Raw genomic sequence first — 25469 nt, 5'->3', positions numbered from 1 at the left:
CACCTGTCTGTTAAACTCATGGCTCTAAAGCATGTCACATTACATAAAAAGGCATGTGTCTTATGCATCATGTAGATAAATTACAGTGCTATGTAGAGCCAAAAGAGATTGAGGTTCTCTTTGTTAGGCAGCAGCAAAAGGTATGACTACTGATCAGTCATAGGTGGGTCTGTCTACTGTCAACAAGGTAAAAGCCCAGCCAGCAGAGCAGAGGAAACGTTGCTACAGCACCTTCCCTTTATTCTTTGTTTATCATGTCTTAATATGCCTCTCTTCTAAGTCTCTCCTTAATGCAGAATGACAAGGGAAATATTACGATTCCGGCAGATGAAAATTGAAGGGGCGAGACATCAGTGTATCTTTCACTTCAAAGAGCAGTGATCGTGGTTCTGGTATCAGTGAATATCCCACAGTTTACTTGGAATTTCAATTAATATAAATTTGCTCATGTTTCAAAATTAGAAACAAAAAACAATGTGCGAGGTTTCAGAATAAAAAAACAAAAATAACAACTAAACAACATGCTGATGGAGTGGTTATTTTATGAAAGCGTAGCATTACCAAAATGGACTGTGTTTGATTGTTTTTTTTTTCATTTCTACATCATGATGCCTAAGATGGGTTTTTCATTTTTTCAAGAGAAAAGATCTGTTTTGTTGTTTGTTTGTTTTTGAATCATAAATGAATCACAGATTATCCAGTGATACTGAGACCATCACACAATGCAGGCATTAAGAATCCACTGAATTTATGAGGTTGAAATTCCACAGCACCAAAACAGAACCACTTGTAGTGTGATTAGAGGTAGACAAGACAACGTGAATCTCTTCCAGAAAAACACTGGCTGGAAAATGTGTCAACAGAGCTACATTTGGCAGACTGATAGTTGTGATTTACTGGAAGTGACCTGAGCAAAAGAGGAATAAATGGAAATCTGTGCTACAGCAAATATATTTATCTCATCATCATGTGCTGTAAATAAATAGGAAACCATCCCATAAACTAACAGTAACCTCCTTATTCAGTGTAAACAATTTAGTGACTGTTTGGTTTAGATCACTCTAACACATAAAATTTGAAATAACAGCCTCTGAACTTTAATGTGTGAAGCTGAGATCTGTTTACACTGAGAGGTCAGGATTGAGAACAGCTGCTCTCACTACATATTACTCAGTTACTCTCTAATAAAGTTAGGTTATTATGGTATAATGTGGATATATGTTGTGGCGTTTCTTAGAGGGCATCTTTGGTGTATGTGTGAAATCATGACTGATATTTTGCAAAAGCCTAGCAGCAGCTTAATACTGTGCATACACTACCAATCAAAAATTTGGAGTCACTTAGAAATGCCCTTATTTTTGAAAGAAAAGCATTGTTTTTTAATGAAGACGACATTAAATGAATTAGAAATACAGCCTAGACATTGTTAATGTGGTAAATGACTATTCTAGCAGGAAATGGCTGATTTTTAATAGAATATCTACATAGGAGTACAGAGGAACATTTCTAGCAACCATCACTCCTGTGTTCTAATGCTATATTGTGTTAGCTAATGGTGTTGAAAGGCTAATTGATGATTAGAAAACCCTTGTGCAATTATGTTAGCACAGAGTTTTCATGGAAAACATGAAATTGCATGACCTCAAACTTTTGAACGTTAGTGTACATTCACAAGGGTACTTTAGAAAGATCAAGTCAGGTCAAAGCTTTCTTCTCATTTTTTTCTTTGTTTCAGTTATTTATTTTTTTGTGTACAGTGATATAAGGTTTTACAGTATTCAGTTATGCCCCAAAGTGGGAGTTTGACGTACCCTCATACACACACTCACTGGTTACTTTATTAGGTATACCTGTGAAATCTATGTTCGGTGTAGGGGACAGACATACACTATATTTCCAAAAGTATTCGCTCACCTGCCTTGACTCGCATATGAACATAAATGACATCCCATTCCTAATCCATAGGGTTCAGTATGACGTCGGTCCACCCTTTGCAGCTATAACAGCTTCAACTCTTCTGGGAAGGCTGTCCACAAGGTTTAGGAGTGTGTTTATGGGAATTTTTGACAATTCTTCCAGAAGTGCATTTGTGAGGTCACACACTGATGTTGGACCAGAAGGCCTGGCTCTCAGTCTCTGCTCTAATTCATCCCAAAGGTGTTCTATGGGGTTGAGGTCAGGACTCTGTGCAGGCCAGTCAAGTTCATCCACACCAGACTCTGTCATCCATGTCTTTATGGACCTTGCTTTGTGCACTGGTGCACAGTCATGTTGGAAGAGGAAGGGGCCAGCTCCAAACTGTTCCCACATAGTTGAGAGCATGGAATTGTCCAAAATGTCTTGGTATGCTGAAGCATTCATAGTTCTTTTCACTGGAAGTAAGGGGCCAAGCCCAGCTCCTGAAAAACAACCCCACACCATAATCCCTCCTCCACCAAACTTTACACTTGGCACAATGCAGTCTGACAAGTATCGTTCTCCTGGCAACCGCCAAACCCAGACTCGTCCATCAGATTGCCAGATGGAGAAGCGTGATTCATCACTCCAGAGAAGGTGTCTCCACTGCTCTAGAGTCCAGTGGTGGTGTGCTTTACACCACTGCATCCCACGCTTTGCATTGCACTTGGTGATGTATGGCTTGGATGCAGCTGCTCGGTCATGGAAACCCATTCCATGAAGCTCTCTGATGAAGCACTGTTCTTGAGCTAATCTGAAGGCCACATGAAGTTTGAAGGTCTGTAGCGATTGACTCTGTAGAAAGTTGGCCACCTCTTGGCACTATGCACCTCAGCATCCACTGACCCCGCTCCATCAGTTTACATGGTCTACCACTTGGTGGCTGAGTTGCTGTCATTCCCACACACTTCCACTTTCTTATAATACAGCTGACAGTTGACTGTGGAATATTTAGGAGCGAGGAAATGTCACGACTGGATTTGTTGCACAGGTGGCATCCTATCACAGTTCCACACTGGAATTCACTGAGCTCCTGAGAGCGACCCATTCTTTCACGAATGTTTGTAAAAGCAGTCTGCATGCCTAAGTGCTTGATTTTATACACCTGTGGCCATGGAAGTGATTGAAACACCTGATTATGATTATTTGGATGGGTGAGCGAATACTTTTGGCAATATAGTGCATATGGATTTTAAAAGGGCTGATATTGACAGTAATTATAAGTAGTCAAGGAGGGCAGTCACTGATTTGTAGAACCAACACTCATTTGCAAAAAAATGAAAATGACATGAAACTTTGAATATCATAACTGACGATCAACCAAACTGATAATTGCTTCATCCCTAATCTTGTGTACCCCATTAATATTACTTCAGTGTCATGCAGTCCAGCACATCACTACCTCCAATGATGACCTCACTGATAATAATAAAGTAGAATCATCAGCAGTTTTACAACAACAACAGAAAATGTAGAAGCTTAGTTAAACTAGAATGTAGCAGAGCCATTGTGGGTCATTACAGTAACGGATGACATTTTATGTTCCACCCATCAAATTCCAAATAATCCATGTATAAAATACTAAACCATGCAGTTGTTGTGTAAATTTGCTTGTCCTGAGATCACACCTAAAAGAACTAGGAGAAAAGAATGCTTTAAAATATTTTTAAAGTACCAAATAAGTCTGGAGTTCCCCCATAAATGCCATTTTCGTCTTGTCCTACCCCCCGATGACCAAATTGAATCTCAAATAAAACAGTTTAAATGAAACCTAAACCTCCTTTTTTGGTATTATTTTTTTCATTGATGTCTCTTGTAATTGTGGGAACATTTTTTTAAATCAACACAATATTTCAAATAATAATTATTATGCATGGAACATGTGTCCCACAATCCTGTTAGCAGAAGAAGAAGAAAACAATAAATCATGCTGAAATTAACGTCATCAAACAGTTTTCCAAAAGAATGGGTAGAGCAAAGGTCTCTCTTCTGTTTTTCATATTTTCATAACATTGTCAGTCTTGATTGAATGTCTCACTCTACCTCATACAACCCTGTTATGAATATTATCAGGATAAGACAAATTCTTTTTACTTTTTCCTTATTTTTTTCCATCACTGAGTTTGTCCTCTTGGTCAGCAGTAACAGCTAGCTAAATATCTAGCTTTTACTCCTGAGAAAAAGCTAACATTAGCATGGATTAGCAACCCTGTTACTGTGATTAGAGTAGGGTTAGCAAACAACAAATAAAACATGGAATAAAAGGATACCATTGGTGTGTAAGCTGAACCAATCAAGCCTTTGATTGTTTATTACCTATTATAGATGAATATGTAGCAGAAAATTGTCAAAGAGAGGCTTTCTTTTTCAAACATTTTGAAGCCCAAATGTCCTCCAATTCTGGAATGACCCATTAGGCTTCACAATGGGACCTAATAAAGTCTCTGGTGAGAGTTTATGTTGGAGATCTTAAACCAGTATGAATCAGTATGTGGCCTGAAACTGTGAAGAAGGATGTCTGGTGTCCAACAAAGAATGGAAAAACAAGCGCCATCTTTTTTGTCACTGTTTAAAGAAGATTTATGTCTGTTGTTCTTTATATAACTGTCCTTTTACAGAATCTCGCTGCCTTGCTCAGTGACACTAAAGCATAAGGCTGATGTTTGACGCACTACAAAATCATTACATTAATATTATAAATACAGCATGTTGGATAATACCTTAAATAACTAATTTGTACTAGAAAACAGTTTAATGTGAGTTCAGGTGCAACAGCAGCACCTTGAACTGCCTCAGGCATCACTCCAGTGAACTCACGTCGGCTCCTAGCGGTTGGAGCTGGAACTGCAACATGCTGAGGAAAATCCTCGACATCTGCGATTGAAGCCCACTGCTATTTAGACCTCATATGATCCGATATATTCTGATACGTGACCGGGAAAAACGGTCTCTAATAAAGATATATGTTAGATAGAAAATGTCTTAATCTCGTAATAAATATCGTTGGAAAACAAAACAGAAACTGCATGACACTGCATCCCATTATAGACAGTAGAAATGGCATTTAAAAGTGTAGAGATAAAAAGTAAAATATATTTGGAAACAAAACCACATGCACTCAAACCACACAAGTCCATAGGAGAATTATATCCTGTGTTTCTGGAATATTACAGCTACTGAAGCCACAGAAGCTATAAATGAAATGAACAATCTTAGTTCTGTAGAGTGCAGAGTTAGTAGAATAACACAAGCTTTGTTGGAGTGATTGTGAAAAGTGTTTTCTGGTGATAAGTTCCCTTGAACGGTAGAAAAACAGTGCTGCAGCAACATATGACAATGATTTGCAGATTCTCTGTGAGTGTCTCTGAGGTGGAAATGCCTGTGAGCACTGATGTTAGGACGCTGTGAGATGAAACACCACTCCGTTTAGAGTCTGAGGGTAGCAGCGCACTGAAGCTGGTCCTGGTCCAGGTCCTGGTCCAGGTCCAGGTCCAGGTCCAGGTCCAGGTCCAGGTCCTGGTCCTGCAGTAGAAGGAGCTCTCTCTCTCTCTCTCTCTCTCTCTCTCTCTCTCCCTCTCTCTCTCTCTCTCTCTCTCCCTCTCTCTCTCTCTCTCTCTCTCTCTCTCTCTCTCTCTCTCTCTCTCTCTCTCTCTGAGAGGATTAGCTCGTCCCTTTTTCTCCCCTCACCGTGATTGGACGAGGCCACTTCTTAGGAATGGCATCAAACTATTTAAATAGCACTTCGTCCCCCTTCGGCTTAAAAGGGAGATTTTTAGCGGTCAATAGCAGAGAAGACAAGTTTAAGAAAAAAGAAAAACACGCAAGATTTTGCTTTTCATTCTTTTCACTGTGGAACTTTTTTCTTGGCAGAAATTAATTCTCAAGGATTATTGCTGGATTCCTAAAAATTTTGCGGAATTTCATAACCTTGGATCCACTGTTTCAGTCAGACAGGTGAGTGGCAGATATTCTGAGCGGCTGTTTCTTCAGCTGCAGCTGCTTCTGTTGCATTTTTGATGTATTTAACGTGTTGCACACTGACGTCGGGTGACACTGACATTACTGGTGTAAATGGTTAGACTGTTGTGTTTTATGTGTCCCGGCAGCAGGCTGGTGTTTCACCATGAAGCTGACAGGAATATTTTTGCTGTTGATGCTTTGGAGCTGTGACAGTACCAGAGTCGCAGGTGAGTTTGTCTAAACTGGCTGCTTCAACTTGAACTTGTTAAACTTCTCTAATAAATCTTAATTTAGATATGACATTGATTACCGATTGTTGTATAAAAAAGAAGCTGGCGTGACTTTCAGATGTTTCAATTGAACTGAAAATTGAAAACGGTAGAAATCCGGTGCTCTGCCAGACAAAGGCTGACTGCTTTCTTATTATTCACCCGCAGAGAGCCGAGACGACAATAGCGTTTATGACTTGTTTGAGCTCATCCAAGTCCCCAGTACGAACCGCGGGGTCACACAGGTGAAAGGAGACGACCCGTACAGCCCCGCCTACAAGATCTTCAACCCGGACCTGATCCCCCAGGTCCCCGAGAGCGCCTTTAGGGACCTAATCGATTCCATCCATGCTGAGAGAGGCTTCCTCCTCCTGCTCAACTTCAAGCAGTCCAAACGGACCAGGGGAAGCCTCCTGACCGTGGAGAAGCAGGACGGCTCTGGGCCAGTGTTTGAAATCGTCTCTAACGGCAAAGCAAACACACTGGACATAGTTTTCTCCACCGAGAACAAGCAGCAGGTGGTTTCCATCGAAGATGTGGATCTGGCGACAGGTCACTGGAAGAACATCACGCTGTTCGTGCAGGAGGACCGGGCGCAGCTGTACGCGGGATGCGACGAGGTGAACACTGCCGAGCTGGAAGCGCCAATTCAGAGCATCCTGACGCAGGAGACTCCGGCCAGCGCGCGCCTCAGGGTTGGCAAGGGAGCCGTGAAGGACAGGTTCATGGTGAGAGCACGAACCATTGTAGACGGAGAGTTTAAGTTTGGAGAGTCAACTGTGATTGCACCGAGGTGGTTTTGGTCTCGTCTCACTTAATGCGTAACTGTGTCCAAATGCGTAAAACGCACACGACTACAGAATGATGTTTGAATGCTTTTAGTGTGATGCACTGATAATGTGTGTTTTTTTTATTATTATTATTTTTTTCAGTTGCACCGGCTTAAAGCCTAAACTGAACGTTTGTACTTGCAGGGGGTCCTACAAAACGTGCGATTTGTGTTTGGAACAACACTGGACGCCATCCTCCGCAACAAAGGATGCCAAAGCTGTGAGTAATCATGACCAAGACGTCTTGTGTGCTTTCTAATCGCTCATCTGCTTCATGTACTGCCAAGCTCTATCAAAGAAAGGTGTATATACTTAATTTGTCAGTTGATTTCTACATAAAACACTCGGCTAAGCTGTTTACCACTTGTCACAGAAGAATGCCAGATTGCAAATATCTCCGGGTGCTGTGGTCTTTAAGTGTATTCTCTGGAATGTGCAGTAAATAATTACTTTCTATAATAATTTATAGTGGTGTGGGATATGTGACATCAACCACAAATAGCCTTTCCAGTAATAAGTCAATAATTAAGATGAGTGTGCAGACATGAGGTCTGATTGGTGCTGTTATTTCTCCCTCAGCTGTTACAACTGACACCATGATCCTGAAGAACCTCAATGGGTCCTCAGCCATCAGAACAGAGTACACTGGACATAAGACTAAAGGTAAACACTGCTGCATGTGACTCTGACATGTGAACCTTTTTTATTATACTGGCTCACATCTTTTGATTTGTCTCTAGTCTAAAGGCTGTTGTGACTATACTATAATAGAATAAGAATTTTAAAAAATAACTTAAAATAACACTGAACTATTTGTGTGCCCGTTTTTCTGTCCCGATGAAGACCTGCAGATGGTTTGCGGCTTCTCCTGTGAGGACCTGGTCAGCATGTTTAAGGAGCTGAAGGGCCTCGGTGTGGTGGTCAAGGAGCTGTCCAATGAACTCCGCCAGCTGGTAAGAAAAAAACCCAACATGTCGTCTGGCAGAGCCCAAGAGACCATCTGAATGTCGGCTGTCTGTGTGTGCGTGTGTGTGTGTGTGTGTGTGTGTGTGTGTGTGCGTGTGTGTGTGTGTGTTTTAGATGTGTGCGGTCTCTGAATCACCATCACCAAGTGTGTACAGCAGTCCCACAGAATACCATCAGATACAAAGTGTATGTTCAGCTGTAGAAGTGCAGTAACGCTAATATATTCAGCAAAATTTGCAATTAATGAAACTTTAAATGGCATCTTTAATTTTCCATAACTTTTTGCATCGTCAATTTCAGCAAATCCGCACCTAAATATTTTTTGACATCAGTTTAAACCTTGATTTAATCTGTACATCATAGAGTTTTACTTGGACTGACATCGAACATGCCGAGCTAGTGCAAATTGTCATCTTTCTAGGTAAAAGCCAGTAAGCTACACTCATGCTTTTTAATCATATTTTGATTATACAGTAAATACAGACCCCACGAGAAGCAGCCCTTTGCCAAGATAAACACTTATGAGAATAAATAACAAACAATATTTGTTTTTTTTTTTATTCCTGCTTCTCTTCCCCACACCCCCAGACAGATGAGAACAAGCTGATTAAAAATCGCATTGGCATTCACAGTGGCGTCTGCATCCACAATGGGATTGTGCGCAAGAACAGAGATGAGTGGACCGTCGATGACTGCACTGAGTGCACTTGTCAGGTGAGACCTTCATTGTGCTCCCATCAGTGTATATTGTGTCTTAAGTACTTAAACACACGTGCGAGGAGACACACTTAATAGTCTGACTTGTCTTTACATGTAAACATACACATATATTAAGACAACCAACACTAAGGGACACACTTAACCACCACTCAACTGATCTGGTCAGTAATTAGAAATGTGAAGGCTTGGCAGAGGGCCAACAGCCTTTAGTGTTGTAATAACAGGTCTGTTGTCTGAAGTGCAACTTGATTGTGGCTTTGAGGGACCTGACCAGACTGTAAGTAATGCATTGGCCATAATTAAGAACAAGACCTTTGCTCTGACAAGTGGAAAGAAGGGATGGGTTTAGGTACAAAATACTTGGCAGTGAAGCTCCCTGCATTTCAATAGTGGGCATCATTTCCCCATTTCGCCTTCTACTGATACACTCAGGGTCCCTATTTCCTCTTTCTATCCTGTCAATGACCAGATCCAGGAGGGAGAACATTAGCATGCATAGTTAGAAGCAGTTGTTATGCCTGAGTCATTCACAGCACACCCACACAGGTTGTGCTGGCAGGCTGGCTTTACTAGTTCAGGGCTCAGTGCCCGGACCAGCTAAGGCCCGGACCATTATTAGGACTTTGGCCTCATTCCAGCCCTCCCCTGACCCAGTGGGCAGGTGGTTGTCTGTAGGGGTCTCTGCTCTCAGCCACAACTCGTTTTAGTTGTTCTGGCATGGTAGATCTGTGCAAACTCAGATGCTGAACAGGGAATTTAATGAAGTGGTTGCACGGACATGGACTAAGACTTGGATTAAAAAAAATGATCTTGTAACATGCTCTAATTTACTTAGGTTCACACAACTCATTAACTCCACTTTACTGGCATTTCTTTGTAGTGTCTAATTTTTTGTTTGGGAATTGGGATTTGATCTGGCCCCTGGATTGGATTTGGAAGAAAACTGCAGCAGCATTTGGGTGATATCTATATGTACTATTTGCATGTATTTTTTAACCTAAATTTGATCTCTGTACTTGTGTAGAACTCTGCTACCGTGTGCCGCAAGATCTCCTGCCCCCTGATCCCCTGTGCTAATGCTACTGTTCCTGATGGAGAGTGCTGCCCACGCTGTGGAACACGTAAGCATTTCCTTTCTCTAAAGTCCAACATATGTTGTTAGAGCCTGCAGAACTATAGAGAGTACACTGTAAATACACTTCTGTAATCCTGCCCTATAACTGTCTACATAAATGGCCCCAAAAAGGTGGAATGCGTACATTTTAACTAACAGACGAAGCATTCAAGTGCTGCCTCATTCCCTAAGTGAGCCGTTTCTACGTTATTTGCCACATAAAACAAAAAGCCACAAATATTTCCTTAGACGTAAAAGTTTCTATTGAAGAGCAAAGATGATTTAACTGCATAACATCCAAGTTTTAAAAAGGGCGCTTATGTGTTTGGAACATTGGTCCTTTGTGCTCAAAAAAGTCTTTGAATCTTCTTGTTTAAATAGCTATAATTTGCCAAATTGGTTAAAAGCAGATGGAAAATTGGTCAACTGTTTAGTAAAGCAATCTTTTACATGAAGAGAAGTAACATGTTCTTCATACCTATGCAGGCTTGGCTGCAAGGCTTCTCTAAAACCTAAATAAACACGGGGAGCCGCATTCATCCCAATGTCAGCCACTTGTTGAAGTAATTACACACCCAGGGCCGTGTTTTCAAAATCTGTTTCCTCTTTAGGAAAACATAAGCCAGTGGGGCATCCCCATGCATCCTGAGGACAGTGGGGCCTTCTGTTTCTCAGAGTGTTAGTCCTCTGCCTTTGCTCTGAACAGAAGGCCTTCTCTGTGTCTAAGTCCCAGCTAAATCCACACTATTAGCCCTTCGCTTTAAGAGCTTTCCCTCCTCATTTAGGCTTGGGGGTGTTTGCGAGGGGGTGCTGCCTCTCTGGAATACCTCTTTTATTGTCTCCGTTTTCCCCTCTTTCTCATATTCTCTCCCTCCTGCTCAGCGAGTGACTATGCAGAGGACGGCTGGTCGCCGTGGTCTGAATGGACCCATTGTTCCGTGTCATGTGGGCGGGGCATCCAGCAGCGTGGGCGCTCTTGTGACCGTATCAATAACAACTGCGAGGGCACCTCTGTCCAGACCCGCGACTGCTACCTCCAGGAGTGTGACAAGCGCTGTGAGTTTGCACAACAAATCAATTATACACACACAAACAAACAAGGATGTCATGTTTGACAGCCACAATAAGTCATGTGTAGCATTTTGTGATCATAGTTGGAATTTTGCTTATCTGTCACCATCTGTTTGATAAATGACCTCTGACCTGTTTTGACGGCCTTTAGTTAAGCAGGATGGCAGCTGGAGCCATTGGTCACCCTGGTCATCGTGCTCCGTCACCTGTGGTGCTGGTGTCATCACCCGTATCCGTCTATGTAACTCTCCTACCCCTCAGCTTGGAGGCAAGGACTGTGAGGGAGAGGGCCGGCAAACCGAGAAGTGTCAGAAGTCTGCATGTCCCAGTAAGCTTGACCATCCTGTGTTCACTGTCTGTTAGAATTTTTTAGTTGTATGCAGAAATGAATCACGTTTTTTTCTTATCTCTATCAGTCAATGGCAACTGGGGGCCCTGGTCACCCTGGGACACATGCACTGTCACCTGTGGAGGTGGTGGCCAGACTCGTAAACGCCTGTGCAATGATCCTGCACCAAAATATGGTGGCAAAGAGTGTGTTGGTGATGCCAAAGAGACTCAGAAGTGCAACAAGAAGGCCTGTCCCATTGGTGAGTCATTTCAGTTACTTGCAGAGCTTCTCCATGGCTCATGCGTCTGTGGTATTTTATTATTCACATCTTGGCTGTGTAGTATTTATGACATTTATGGTTTTGGCATCTTTTTCTATTCAAGGTTTGAAATATTTTTTTATTTTCTATAGACAAACCTACCATCAGAATGAGATCATAACTGGGATGGGATTTACATGAATAGAAAAAGATTACATCAGAAGGACCTCGATAATGAGATAGCATTGTTGTTTACAGATGGATGCTTGTCCAACCCCTGCTTTGCTGGAGCCAAGTGCACCAGTTTCCCTGATGGTTCCTGGAAGTGTGGAAAGTGCCCAGGTGGCTATACCGGCAATGGTATCAAGTGTAAAGATATTGATGAGGTAAAAATTTCATAGCACTTGTCCTACGATTATATTAACTACAGACATGTTTTAATGCTTACTGCAACATCTGCCAAGTCTCCAGTTTAATGGCCATGGTTCTTCTAATCCTAAAAACAGTGCAAGGAGGTCCCAGATGCTTGCTTTGAGTTTAATGGTGTGCACCGCTGTGAGAATACAGATCCTGGCTACAACTGTTTGCCCTGCCCTCCTCGCTACTCAGGACTCCAGCCGTTTGGCCGAGGTGTGGAGCAGGCTGCTGCTAATAAACAGGCAAGTAGAGTCCTGTTTCCTTGTCAAACATCCAATCAGACAACAGCAAAAGTAAATGCTTTCAGAGAGAGAGATGTCAGTTGATAAGTAAATCATAATAACTGGAACACTTGATGTGAAATGTAAGTACACCTGCGTCTTCGGGGCAGGATCATGTTCATTTGTTGTGATGAATGTCTGTCTTTTTGAGGTCAAAACGTCCTGAATGTGGTCTATGCACCGCCAGTCTGATCAATAAACTATTCATTCCTTCCTCAATCTGCAGGTGTGCACACCCCGTAATCCCTGCCTTGATGGCAGCCATGACTGCAACAAAAATGCCCGCTGCAACTACCTTGGACACTTTGCTGATCCCATGTTCCGCTGTGAGTGCAAGCCTGGTTACGCTGGCAATGGCCGTATCTGTGGAGAGGACACAGACCTGGATGGATGGCCCAATGCTGACTTGGTCTGTGTGGAGAACGCCACCTACCACTGCAAAAAGGTACATGATGGTGAAGACAAAAGGCTGTAAGACTTTTTTAAAAAAAATGTAAAAAGAGGGACGTTCTAAGAAGCAAAGTTACTCAAGAAATTTCTGTTAGAGAATTAAAATCTAATTACTTGTAATATTATTAAATAATGTCTGACTGTGTTGTCTGTTATTCAGGACAACTGTCCCAACCTGCCTAACTCAGGACAGGAAGATTATGATAAGGATGGCATTGGAGATGCTTGTGACAATGATGATGACAACGATGGCATTCCTGATGACAGGGTAAGTCAAGTTTTTCAGAGGTGCCGTGCAAGCAAGAGTGTATGTGTGTGAGTGTGGCTTCTGCAACCGTGACTTTAGCATTCATCATTCATTCAGTCTAATAAGAGGGCAGGTGGGGTATGAGGAGGGTGGGGGGCAGGCTCAGCAGGAAAGAAAATGTTTCTCCCTAGCCTGAGCCAAAACCTCAAATTCCAACACTGAGGTAGAGCTCTGAAGGAGCTGCTCTGTGTGCCGGTAATCCCAACATTAAATTTGGGAAAAGGCCTAAAAATAAAGCAGCTTCTCTTCCCGCATTGCTTCCTCTCTGTAAATAGACAGGCTCAGACAGCAAATGACAAGCACTGCACCTAAGAAACCTAGAATCAACTCTTTGCCTTTCTCTTTTTGAAACAGGACAACTGTCCATTCGTGTACAATCCCAGGCAGTATGACTATGACCGTGATGATGTGGGTGACCGGTGTGACAACTGCCCCTACAATAGTAACCCAGACCAGACAGACACAGACAACAATGGCGAGGGAGATGCATGTGCTGTGGACATCGATGGAGATGGTGAGAAATTAGAATTTTTATTTTAAAAAAAACACCCTCTGAAAATGGACAGTTTCGTATCTGAAATGAAGTGAGATTACACTTTTTGTGTCATATATTTTGTTTTTCTGTGCTTGTTTTTCATACAATATCTTTCTATTCATTTGTCAGGAATACTGAACGAGAAAGACAACTGTCCCTATGTATACAATGTTGACCAGAGAGACACAGATCTGGATGGAGTGGGAGATATGTGTGATAACTGCCCTCTGGAACATAATCCTGATCAGGTGTGTGGAGACACACACAGACACACCACCCTCCCTAACTTCCTTCTGCCTCACCCAGCAACAATAATCCACATTCATCTCCTTGCCTTTCTCTTTAGCTCAGCATATATTTCTCTTTCAATTGAAATAGAGCCTTGGTGCTTAGCACTGTGTAGCTGCCTAAGCTTTATCACGCCATGTAAAGGTGGAGTAAATCCTGTATGCAGCTTAAGGGCACATCGGTTCAATAAGGCGTGGTGGGGGGCTAGGGGTCTTTTCAGTGCCCCATTGACGTTAGCTGACTAATGTGAGGAGAGAGGCCCTAGGCTGGATATTACTAAGGAATGGGCTGGCCCTGAGGTATGTGCATGCCCTGTCAGCGCAGTATAGGCCTGCTCAGTCCACCTGTGCCATGCTACACTGAGAAAAAGGAATGTGTTGAACAACCGAAATCAGGAGAAGGGGGGAGGAGGAGAGCATCAAAGTCTAGACAGGTGTGATTTTTAAAGAGTGAAGTCCACACTACAATAATAGTATGTGTTGTTCCAAAGATTACAAAAACCGCACAACATATTTTTTGAAATGCTACAAGGTATACCTCGGCCTGCCCAGTAGGACATGCATGACTTTGCTTTTCACTGTAGGTGCTGGTAGTGGTCAACAAACAAGTGGCGTAGGAAAAGCAGTCTTGCAAAGTGATGTTTGATTTTGGACCAGTTGAGTTTGGCAGCTTTACAGAGGTAAAGTGTGATTGGAGCCTAAGGAAGTTCTTAATGAAAGCACAAGACAAGAGCATAAAGAACAATGGCAGCAGAAAACACAGCAGTGAAAGCAAATGAGCATTATGTTATGTGATCACAGATGTTGACATGCCAATATGCCATTGTCGCCTTAAGGCATATATTAGGTCATAGCTGTGATTTAAAACATTGTGTCATCAGGTGGATTCAGATGATGACCGTGTGGGAGACAAGTGTGACAGCAACCAAGACATTGATGAGGACGGACACCAGAACAACCTGGATAACTGCCCATACATCCCCAACGCCAACCAGGCTGACCATGACAAGGACGGCAAGGGAGATGCCTGTGACCATGATGATGACAACGATGGCATCCCTGATGACAAAGACAACTGCAGACTGGCCTTCAATCCTGATCAGGTGGACTCAGATGGTGAGCAATACAGGCCACTCCTACTCAATACAGGTTTCTCTTAACTGCTCTGAAGAGGAGAATACACTCATAGCAACTTGACAGACCTTGAATTTTATTATTAATTGATATGCAATGTGTACACTTCAGGTGATGGTCGTGGAGATGCTTGCAAAGATGATTTTGATCAAGACAATGTTCCTGACATCTATGATGTGTGTCCTGAGAACTTTGACATCAGTGAGACAGACTTCCGCAAGTTCCAGATGGTTCCGCTGGATCCAAAAGGCACCTCCCAGATTGATCCTAACTGGGTTGTCCGCCATCAGGGCAAGGAGTTGGTTCAGACTGTCAACTGCGACCCTGGCATTGCTGTTGGTAAGCAAAAAGAGTGTTTCATAATTGTCTGCACACTGACCTTCAGACTATGCAAAGATAGATGTAGCTCTTTGTCAGTCCCTTTTTATTGATGTCTTGTGTTGAGATCCCTCCAATTTGTTACTCCATCAGGTTACCATGAGTTCAATTCAGTGGACTTCAGTGGGACTTTCTTCATCAACACAGAGAGGGATGATGATTATGCTGGCTTTGTGTTTGGCTACCAGTCCAGTTCCAGATTCTATGTGGTGATGTGGAAGCAGATCACGCAGACCTACTGGTCAAATAAACCCACCAAAGCCCAGGGCTACTCTGGCCTGTCTATTAAAGTGGTTAACTCCACTACCGGCCCAGGAGAACACCTCAGGAATGCCCTCTGGCACACAGGCAATACCCCAGGACAGGTACACTGGACTCCCATCTCTCAATAAACAATTTTAACGTGTGATAAGAAATCTGATAAATCAATGGCTGTTTATTCCCTCATGCTTAAGGTCCGCACTCTCTGGCATGACCCTAAGAATGTTGGATGGAAAGATTTTACTGCCTATAGATGGCATCTGATCCATAGGCCGAGAACAGGACATATTCGGTGAGTAGAGGAAATCATTGAATCCCCATACATAATCACGCTTCACATTAGTTTATGTTGAAATGTCAATATTTGGACCATGTTTCATTTATCCTTTATTACCCCAGAGTTGTGATGTACGAAGGTAAGAAGATCATGGCCGATTCTGGTAGCATCTATGACAAGACATATGCAGGTGGCCGACTAGGTCTTTTTGTCTTCTCTCAAGAGATGGTATACTTCTCAGACCTCAAGTATGAATGCAGAGGTAAGAATTTACTTCAAATCAATGAAGTGTGCATGCACTTGAACTACCTAAAATGAATGCATCTGAGGTTCCGTATACACACTCTTCATATCATGTCTGCTTCTTTTAACAGATGCATGAACGGCGCAGCGCAGGAAGCTCTGACGAATGCACCTTTTTTGTATAAAGTATGAACTTATATATTCCCATGCAAAGTCCAGGGACCGATCTACGCAACTCTTTCTTCTGTGGCACGCACACTCAGGCAGAGCGAAGGGTATGTGGTCTGCCTCAGGGTAACTTTAAGCTGTTTGGGCAGAGCACCAACCAGCTGACTGCCAGTTGAGGATCAGAGAGCCCCTGCTCTACCACCTTAGCATCCGTGAGACCAGGGAAAGCTGGAGAAAAAAATATAAGAATCCCTTTGGCTTTGCCCTTAGGACACCAGCTCCTTTCTATGCCAGCGCTAACTGCTATGCTACTCTCTGAAAGACCTCATTCATCTCTGTGCGGGAACGGCTCCTCATAGATAACTATGCACTTCCAAGCCTTTACATCTCTCTCTGTCTTTCTGTCTCACTTCTTCAGCCTGTGTGCCTTTCTACCTTACTTTCTGGATGGACATCCCAAAGAAAAAAACTGAATATTCCTTTTACTTTACAAGACCAAACCAGGATGTAGATTCTGAATGATACAACTTTTGAGGACTCAAAGGATGAAGACAGCATTATTATTATTTTGGAATTTGTGTTGTTGCAGCTTAAGAAAAGTGTTGGAAGTTAGAAATAACGAGAACATGATGTTGTATGTTTGCGTTCATACATGTACTGTGTGAAAGACTGGAGATGAATGGAACAAGAAAGTTCTTTTACCTATCTAAGAATCTGCAGAGAAGTACTGTGCAGAAGAGAATGGCAAATTGTGTTAGCAATCTTTTTCATACAAGTATCAGAAATTTTGCTGATGTTGTCTGGTTATCTAAACAACTCTCAGGACTAGATGGAAGTAGTGATCTTCCCACATTAAACCAGTAAGAAAAAATATGATGAATCTGTTTCACAAAAAATGGCTTGAGCCAGTTCTCCCACCAAAATACTTCCAATCTCACATCTAAAACTGAGTCATTGAAGAGATTAATCTCTCTCAGTTTCTGAGGATTTTAATATAAAAGGATGTAAATACATGTACTTTATTGACTGTTGCCTACAATGTAGACAGCAAACACATTTTGAATACTTTGAAAAAGTAAATAAAATCCTTCCAGTTCCAGTGGCTATATTACAGTGAAAACTGATCTAAAATCAGATAAAGTCAATTGTCAGGTACAGGATGCATGCTCTTGTTATTGTCTCTCATCTCCCACTGTACAAACTGATAGGTATTCTTCAGATAGGGCTGCTTAGTATGAAGTGTATGTGACTTGTGTGCCTTTTCTTCAGAGAGAGATGAAAAACAAAGGAAATCTTTGATGTACAATTATTACCTCATTTCTGTTGTATAATTTGATCAAACAAAAACACAATCTAAGTACTTTTTCATATACCTTTGAAAAGATGGACATCTTAGTGCTACTGTAGCATGAGCTGTAAATACTAGGACATTTCATATCTACAAATGCAGCAGAGCTCCCAGTCCTATGATCTATGCCAGTAAAAATGACAATAAAATGGGAGACTTCTTTTTTATAATTTTGGTTTATCATGTTTGTCCAATGCGGTTTTAGCAGATAAATTATTGTTCTGTTTGTCTTAGCTGTTTGTGGGATGTTGATTTATGTGTGTGTGCGTGCACGCGTGTGTGTGTTTGTGTGTGTGTGTGTGTGTGTGTGTGCGCGTGTGTGTGTGTGTGTGTGTGTGCGTGCATGTAAGTAGAAAAATGCTATTTAAATAATTTATCAGGATCTGTTGCCTTACAAAAGGCCACATGTCCATCTGTATAAACGGTTTGCACACTGACGTGAGGATGTTCTGTTCTTTATCGTTTTTACCTTTTTTTTTTGTTAATGTGTATCAATGTTACCATTATTTTTTTACAATTAGTTTGGCTTGTCTGTAAACATTTTCTTAGTTGTACAAAGCAAAATACAGTTTTTATTCATAGCGACTATTTTGTTACATACTTTAAGACAATAAATAGTTGTTAAAATTCTCAAATCTTTCTGTGCTTTTGTTTGACAGTGGAGCGATGTTGCTTTTTTGTATCAAAGTCCAGCAGTCATGAAGTCTAGAATATGTTCTAATGACGTAGAGATACAGTCATAATTTACAAATACAAACTGGCGGTTGACTCAGAAGACTTTGTGGGACTCCTCTCACTAGAATACATCACAAAGGCCCCAGTTTTGATTGGGTTTACTGTAGCTTCAAAACTCAGCAGCTGGAGTGGTGGCCCACTTTCCCTGAAGCTCAAACAGACTTATACTCTCAGGTTCTTCTCTCTGCATGGATACAAACATGGTCTCTATGATGAAGGGCACATGAGGAATGTGACACGGACATCTGCTCCTAAGCTTGGTGTGCATGGCCTCCCTGCGATCTGCAAATATTAGGTTGACACAAACCTTGACATTGACTGAAAGGCCATAGACAGGGACTAGAATAATCATGTGATGGACAAAATAGATCTCTTCTATCACTATAGGTGATATGAATATCACTTTGACACACGACACAGTCTGAGCAAACTCTGAATGTCACAAGTTTGGTAAATGTGTCAACTTCATTACATGGTTTTTTGGATATTCTGTTATTTTGGTCATTTCTGGACTATCACAATTTATCCATCTGTCACTGCTCTAATGTTTCCGTACTGGATGGCCTACAGATCAGTTGAAGGAGACATAATGGGTCCAAAAATGTAGAAAAATATCTGAAATGGGCTTCTACCTGAACTAGATGTGTATACAAGAAGTAAAATTACATAAAACAATGACCCAGTTTGAAAAGGAACGTAATCCAAGCAAACTCCACGACCCAATCTAAAATGCAGTCAAATAGAACAGACCCAAGACAGAGACGATCGACAAAACTTGTAACATCTCATGTCTGACCAATCAAAGTCCTTCTCTAGTCACTGATTAAACCCCTAAAAACCACCTCTGTGTTTCAGAGTTGCATATTTAGAATTTTTTTTCTTCCATGAAAACAATCCCTTCCTACTGTAAAGTGGCTTAGATGTAACTGTAACCTGTTGCTTTATCTAGAATGGACAGATCTATGTTACATCTCTATGATTGCTCCAATTTTATGGAACAAATTGCCCTTGCACCTTAGACAGGCCCCTTCCCTGTCCATTTTTAAGACCTATCTTAAAACATACTTTTATTCCCTGGCTTTCCATCCAGCATGAGACACTGATTTTTTTTATTTTTAGTGCCTTTATTGTGTATTTCAGATTTTATTTGTTTTTAGTGCCTTTTATTTTGTGATTCTACTAGTTTTTAGTGCTTTTATTATGTATCTCTGATTTTATTTGTTTTTAGTGCTTTGATTGTGTATTTTTATATTTTATTTGCTTTTAGTGCTGATTTTATTTGCCTTTGGCTTAATTGGTGGTTGTTAAAAGTGCTATACAAATAAAGCAGGATTGGATTGGATTGGACGTAGTGCCTGCCTCTCTGTACTCATCCCTCTTCATTCATATCACATTCAGGTCAAGCACACCAGCTCACCTGCAACTCTGCTCAAACACTGCAGAACTACTGTATGCCACACTATGGCAAGTTGTAATATTGGAAAAATTCAGCTTAACACTGTTTACACAAAATTACGCTTTGATGCAGCAAAACTTTTCAGACAGCTAATCAGATATTACATGAAGTTTCCAACATGTAGTCATCGTTTTGAAAGCATTAACTAAAATCGATGAAAACTTGAGTCTAAGGGTCCCTCATAGAACATGAATCCTGGTCTCCTGGGCGAGGGGCCGGTTGCTGAGTTATACCTCCATCTTCACATCATTGCTTCTTACACAGACTCTGTGGCTTTTTCAAACTGGAGGCCTTTCCTTTGACATCACAGGTGAGAAAACATAATTACTGTGGAACTAAATTATGCTTTCCTAAAAATCTCACTGAGAATGCAGTTTATTCATATAGAGATGTAGGGTTTTTCAGCCATATGTGTTCAACACAGAAAGTCCCACTGTGAGTCAACAGGGTTAGTTCCTTAGGTTTGTGACAGAAGAAATCCCGCAAGTCTAAAAAAAAAAAAAGAACAAAAAACATTTTCACCGGAGGAGGTCATTATTGAACAGTGGTTCAAATAAGCAGTAATATATGTAATTGTTCCCCAGACTTCATAGTTCAATTTCATTCAAGTATGAGACATACTGTATTGTCATACAAATCTGAAACCCACAGTAACCCACACTACAGGAGGAGGCAGCAAGACTTGTGTTTTTGCTCTCAGACACTAAAAACCAAGTGGACATTGAAAGACCTGTAATCACTGGTCAAACAGTGTGTCCTGCCCAGTGGTGTCTTCTGACAGACTTTGTACTGATGTTTGACTTTCTGTGACTTTGCCTGTTTAGCCACGGTGGCTACATCCCTGCCCATGCGATAAAACAAGCTCTTCTTCAGTTTATTTTAAAAGAGAAAAGAAAAACACAATTTCCTGAGTGCCATGCCTTTTTGACTGAGAAAACACCTCCCAGTCATAGTGTGTTTAGACATGTTCACTGAGAGCGTTTTATGAAGTATAGAATGACTCACTGTTATTCTGTAGCAGCCAAGTGGAGAGAAGCAAATACACATTTATGGGCTGCACTATGAAATTTAAGCTCTTTTTAATCCAGGAAGTCAATTATAAACTCAGTCTTATTAGCAATGACAGTCTGGCATAGGTTATTATGGATTATTATAATGTGGCAACACTAAAGAGCAGACATCATAATAGCAGCTGCAGTTCTCACACGTCTCTGCCAGCTGTCTACAAACACCCACATGTTTACTCTCTGGCCCTTTTCAGGCTGCATGTCAGGATGTGAATGCTGCCACACTGAAAATCCACACCAGTGTACAGATCACTCACTTGGAATTCAAACATTCGTCCATGAATTTTGTCTATTGACATCTAATTTATTTTAAAATTCATAAATGATTCCACATAAATAATATTAAATATTAATTTTATTCAAGAAGTAATGACAGAATCTCTCTTTCATTAATTTTTTTTTTCTAAGTATGTCATCATGTAATTATTGGAAACCTTTAATTCAAACATCCATTCATTATCTATCTATACACTGCTTAATCCTCATTAGGGTCGTGGGGGGGCTGGAGTCTATCCCAGCTGACTTAGGGTGAAGGCAGGGGACACACTGGACAGGTCACCTATCACAGGGCTACACATAGAAACAAACGATCACACTCACATTCACAGCTACGGACAATTAAAATCACCAATTAACTTTAGCATGCTTTTGGACTGTGGGAGGAAGCCAGAGTACCTTAAGAAAACCCATGCATGCACAGGGAGACCATGCAAACTCTATGCAGAAAGATCCCATTCCCAGGCTGGGACATAAACTGGGGATCTTCTAGTTGCAAGGCAACAGTGCTAACTACAGAGCCATCGAGCAGCCCTAATTCAACATCTTACTTTTATTAATTGGACTAATGACGTAACTTCAAGTGTCGTTATGATAGTTGATAGTCCTCCAAATAATTCAACCACTTTCTAAACAGTTTTAGATAATAGCTATCTAGCATGAGTCAGCAGTCTATACCCAAAAATATTTACCTAAAAAAATCACCAATGCACACATTTAAGGAAGAGAAATGAGAATATCTTTGAAATCTTTGTTTCAAGATGACAGACATGATTGTTACAATAGTTGCCAATTAGTCTTCTGCCATTTGAATAACACCTCTGAATGTGGGCACAACTTCAGACAATGTATTCTGCACTCACTGCAGGTGTCTTATCCAGACAGAGTGGTGTACAAATGGTTATTACTAGCTTTACCCTAATTAGGGTTAGAGCTGGAGGACACCTTGATGTTCATGAAAACCACAGTGTGACACACAGGATGAGATGGAAGAGACGATCTACCAGCCCTTAGATTTTCCCAGCAAGACCACAACTTCAAGCTGGCAGTCTTCCGGCTGCAAGCAACTTCCATGATTACTTACCACACACAGTCCTCAAATAATGACAGACCAAAGCTTTTAAAGACCTGCACCTTTAATGGGTCTGCAAAAAGCACCTTCTGCTGTAAGTGGATACACACATCAACCTTGAAGTGTAATGACTACAGCAATGTGCTGACAAATGAAACAACGGCCATCCACCCTGGAGTTATACCAGCTTTATTTAGCTTCTGTGGAAAGACTATACACCATTTGCAGAACCACAACTGCCACAACTGGCTTTAAATCTCAAGCTTCAAACCTGAAAGATTACATTTGATATGGCCTCCCTGCTCCTCTGTCCGTCATTCAACACCCTTCAGCTGTATACTGCTGTGTATAGAGGTGTTAAGGGCTTATGTTAATATGGAGGACCCCCCTGAATATCCCATCATCCACCTCTGTGAGCACAGTAGCTCTTGAAAACCACCTGTGCATACAGTTGAGACTCAAATAAAGATAAAATAACATTTTCTTTAACAATACAGATTTGGCAAAAATAAGTCTGGAATGTGGTTTACTCATGGCATTTTCTTTCATTTTTACTTGGGTGTTTCCACAGTTTCTATATAATATTGCTGCAGGCACCAGAAATATTAAAATGATCACTTAATCGTCAACTAATCATCCCTGTTATTATGTGACATCTTTAGTTGCCTGTGCTTCCAGGTTGTGCGCATGTTTGACTTTGCTATCAGTAAAGCTCTAAACATACTGGATGCTTAAAATGACTGAAATATCCATAAGCAGAGACCCAGAGATAGTATGGTAAGAAAAGAGAGGTAATATTGGTCTCTTCTACTGGTTACCTGCTCTCCTGTCACTTTTAAAATGCCTTTTGCATTTCATAACAAATGACTGATACCATTACTCTTATTTCTAAATTATTAAATCTAATATATTTTAACAAAGGGCTGCACAGTAACTTGGTGGCTAGCATTTTTGCCTTGCAGCTAGAAGATCCCCAGTTCGTGACTTGGCCTGGGCCTGGGATCTTTCTGCATGGAGTTTGCATGTGCATGCATGGGCTTTCTCCGGGAACTCAGGCTTCCTCCCACAGTCCAAAAACTAAATTGTCTGTAAGTCTGAATGTGAGAGTGATCGTTTGTTTCTATGTGTAGCCCTGTGATAGACCGGTGACCTGTCCAGGGTGTCCCCTGCCTTCACCCTAAGTCAGCTGGGATAGACTCCTGATGAGGATTAAGCAATGCATAGATAATGGCTGGATGAATGGATGGATGGTTACTTAGAGCTAACTGACACTATGTCAAAAAAGTTGTTTGTGTGGCTACAGCAGACTAAACTATGCAAACAGCTGGTTGCATATCACAGCTCAACAACTAACATGGTATTGCATCTAATGACAGTAGGCTAAAGCTTGGGTTATATTTTTCACATCTGTGTGAGTCCACATAGAGCTCTCCACGCATGCCTGAGCTACTAAGGCAATAATGTGCGTGCATGTATGTGCGAAATGCTAAGATATGACTTACTTTCCATGTATAGAAGGGTGTTGTTCAAGCTGATTCCCGCATGGTATACCAGCAAAAACCATGTGCACACGCCACATGGGAGTATAATCATAGTGGTATGCTTTTGCATCTGTGAGCATCCGCTAGGGTTCACATGACATACATTTGGTCATCTCCCAACATTTGTGAGAGTCTGCACGAAGTTGTCCATGGACCATTGCATTTAGCCCAAAATTTGGGGTGACTATGCTACAAGGGCAATAATGTGCATGCTTGGAAGTAGGCTACATGTGCAGAATATGTAAATATGACCTATTGGACAAATGTGCAACAGAATCTCAAATATAGAGACAAAAAATCATAGTATAATAACAGCAAGCACTTGTCTGTGGGTGACTGCAGGTGGAGTATAATCAAGGCTTAACTTCTCTGTGTTAGGTTTGCTAATGGCTAACAGATGAAACACTAAATCTGAAATGGTTTCTTCTCTTTGTAATACTGATAAACTATCTACAATGTTTGAAAAAATCACCTGAGAAGTTTTAGGTGTCAGTTGAATGTGACTGTTATAATATCAATATTTCGTTTATACGAGCACACTTTGGGTGCTATTAGATACTAGATGGAACAATCAGGATTTTCTGAACATTGTGTTTGTCAAATCAAAGGCCCTACAGCAGCCCCACACAACAGCTCTGGCACAGTTTAATAAGAATTACAACAATTATAGCACCAGTGACAGAAAGAAATGGTTCTTTTTATTATGTCTAACTTAGCGACATAACTGCCATATAGTCACATAAACACACTGGCTACTTTACTATAATCCCCCTCTGTAAGCCCTCATAAAATAATTCCCCATAGAGAACAATATGGTTCCTGTGATTGTTGGCAGACATGATAGGATTCCTGACTAGGATGTGCTCTGACCCCTGAGCTGCTGCACCTGGTGAACTCCAGCAAGCAGCGAATATTTTGATGGAAAAAGTGACCTTCATCACCTTTGATGTATAGTAACAGGTAGAAAAAAAAAATCCCTGAAGCACTATTAAATGGACGTCAAACATTCTTGCTCTGATGTTGGCATGTCGCTGTGGTAATAAAATGACAGGTTAGAAATGCTATTTTAAACAATAATGGGAAAGCTGTTGATCATTTTCAAGTGTCTGGTATGAGAAGCATGCATTGAAATCTAGTCACTAACATTTTTCGGAGTTGCCGACCGAGACGAATCACACATGTTTGTTCGGCTCTTGAACTCTGTCACATCTGTGTGGTTTGTTCTTTGTGCGTGACTCCTGTTTGTTTTTTCTCTGTCATCTTGCAGACACAAGTGAGACAGAGAAAGTGTCTGAATAGGGAAAACCTGAGGGTTCCAAAACAACCTAAAGAGGACCGTGTTGGCAATGCAGGGTATGTGACTGGAATTCCATTATGGATGAAAGTCATTTTTGTTCCCTCTTTTATTGCTTTGATAAATGTGCCAAATGCCTGCTTTTACTCTGCAGTGTGGAAACCAAGTCCATGCTCTCCTTGACTTTAACAGACAAGTCCTTCGCTACCCAGATTGACCACAATGGCACAGAATCTCCTCTTCATAATGGCTTGTTTTTTGAAAATGTTCAGAACTTAAAACATTTCGCTGCACTATTTTTTCTTTCCGTTAGTTTATTATTTGAAATAAGTGACCTAAATCTCATATCCAATGCTGATTTTTTTCCTCATATGTCTTGTGTCTTAAGTTTTCCAAGTTTCCAAAATCATTAGATTCATTTTAACTTTATTTTGATAGGCTGGGTTTTAGGATTTTTGAAAACATG

General features: G+C 41.2%; 1 protein-coding gene across 2 annotated transcripts; it reads left to right on the top strand.

Moving 5' to 3' along the window:
• Positions 1-5707: 5707 nt before the first annotated feature.
• On the top strand, positions 5708-19639 carry thbs1b (thrombospondin 1b). 2 transcript variants are annotated; one of them, XM_023271744.3, is made up of 23 exons: positions 5708-5910; positions 6066-6143; positions 6354-6913; positions 7160-7235; positions 7595-7678; positions 7859-7968; positions 8570-8695; positions 9726-9822; positions 10698-10871; positions 11038-11214; positions 11303-11476; positions 11735-11862; positions 11983-12135; positions 12401-12619; positions 12785-12892; positions 13286-13445; positions 13596-13714; positions 14635-14869; positions 14999-15226; positions 15359-15630; positions 15721-15818; positions 15926-16065; positions 16178-19639. In XM_023271744.3, the coding sequence occupies exons 2-23, from the start codon at positions 6080-6082 to the stop codon at positions 16183-16185; spliced, it is 3510 nt and encodes a 1169-aa protein (XP_023127512.2). In that variant the 5' UTR covers positions 5708-5910; positions 6066-6079; the 3' UTR covers positions 16186-19639. The 2 variants fall into 2 exon arrangements, with proteins under 2 accessions (XP_023127512.2, XP_023127511.2); XM_023271743.3 differs by having other exon boundaries at positions 6063-6143.
• The last annotated feature ends 5830 nt before the right edge of the window (positions 19640-25469 follow it).

Source organism: Amphiprion ocellaris, chromosome 12 (assembly GCF_022539595.1).
Source record: "Amphiprion ocellaris isolate individual 3 ecotype Okinawa chromosome 12, ASM2253959v1, whole genome shotgun sequence".
Taxonomy (NCBI): Eukaryota; Metazoa; Chordata; class Actinopteri; family Pomacentridae; genus Amphiprion; species Amphiprion ocellaris.
The sequence above is the reverse complement of the archived record's forward strand: the minus strand, read 5'-3'. Positions and strand labels throughout refer to the sequence as shown.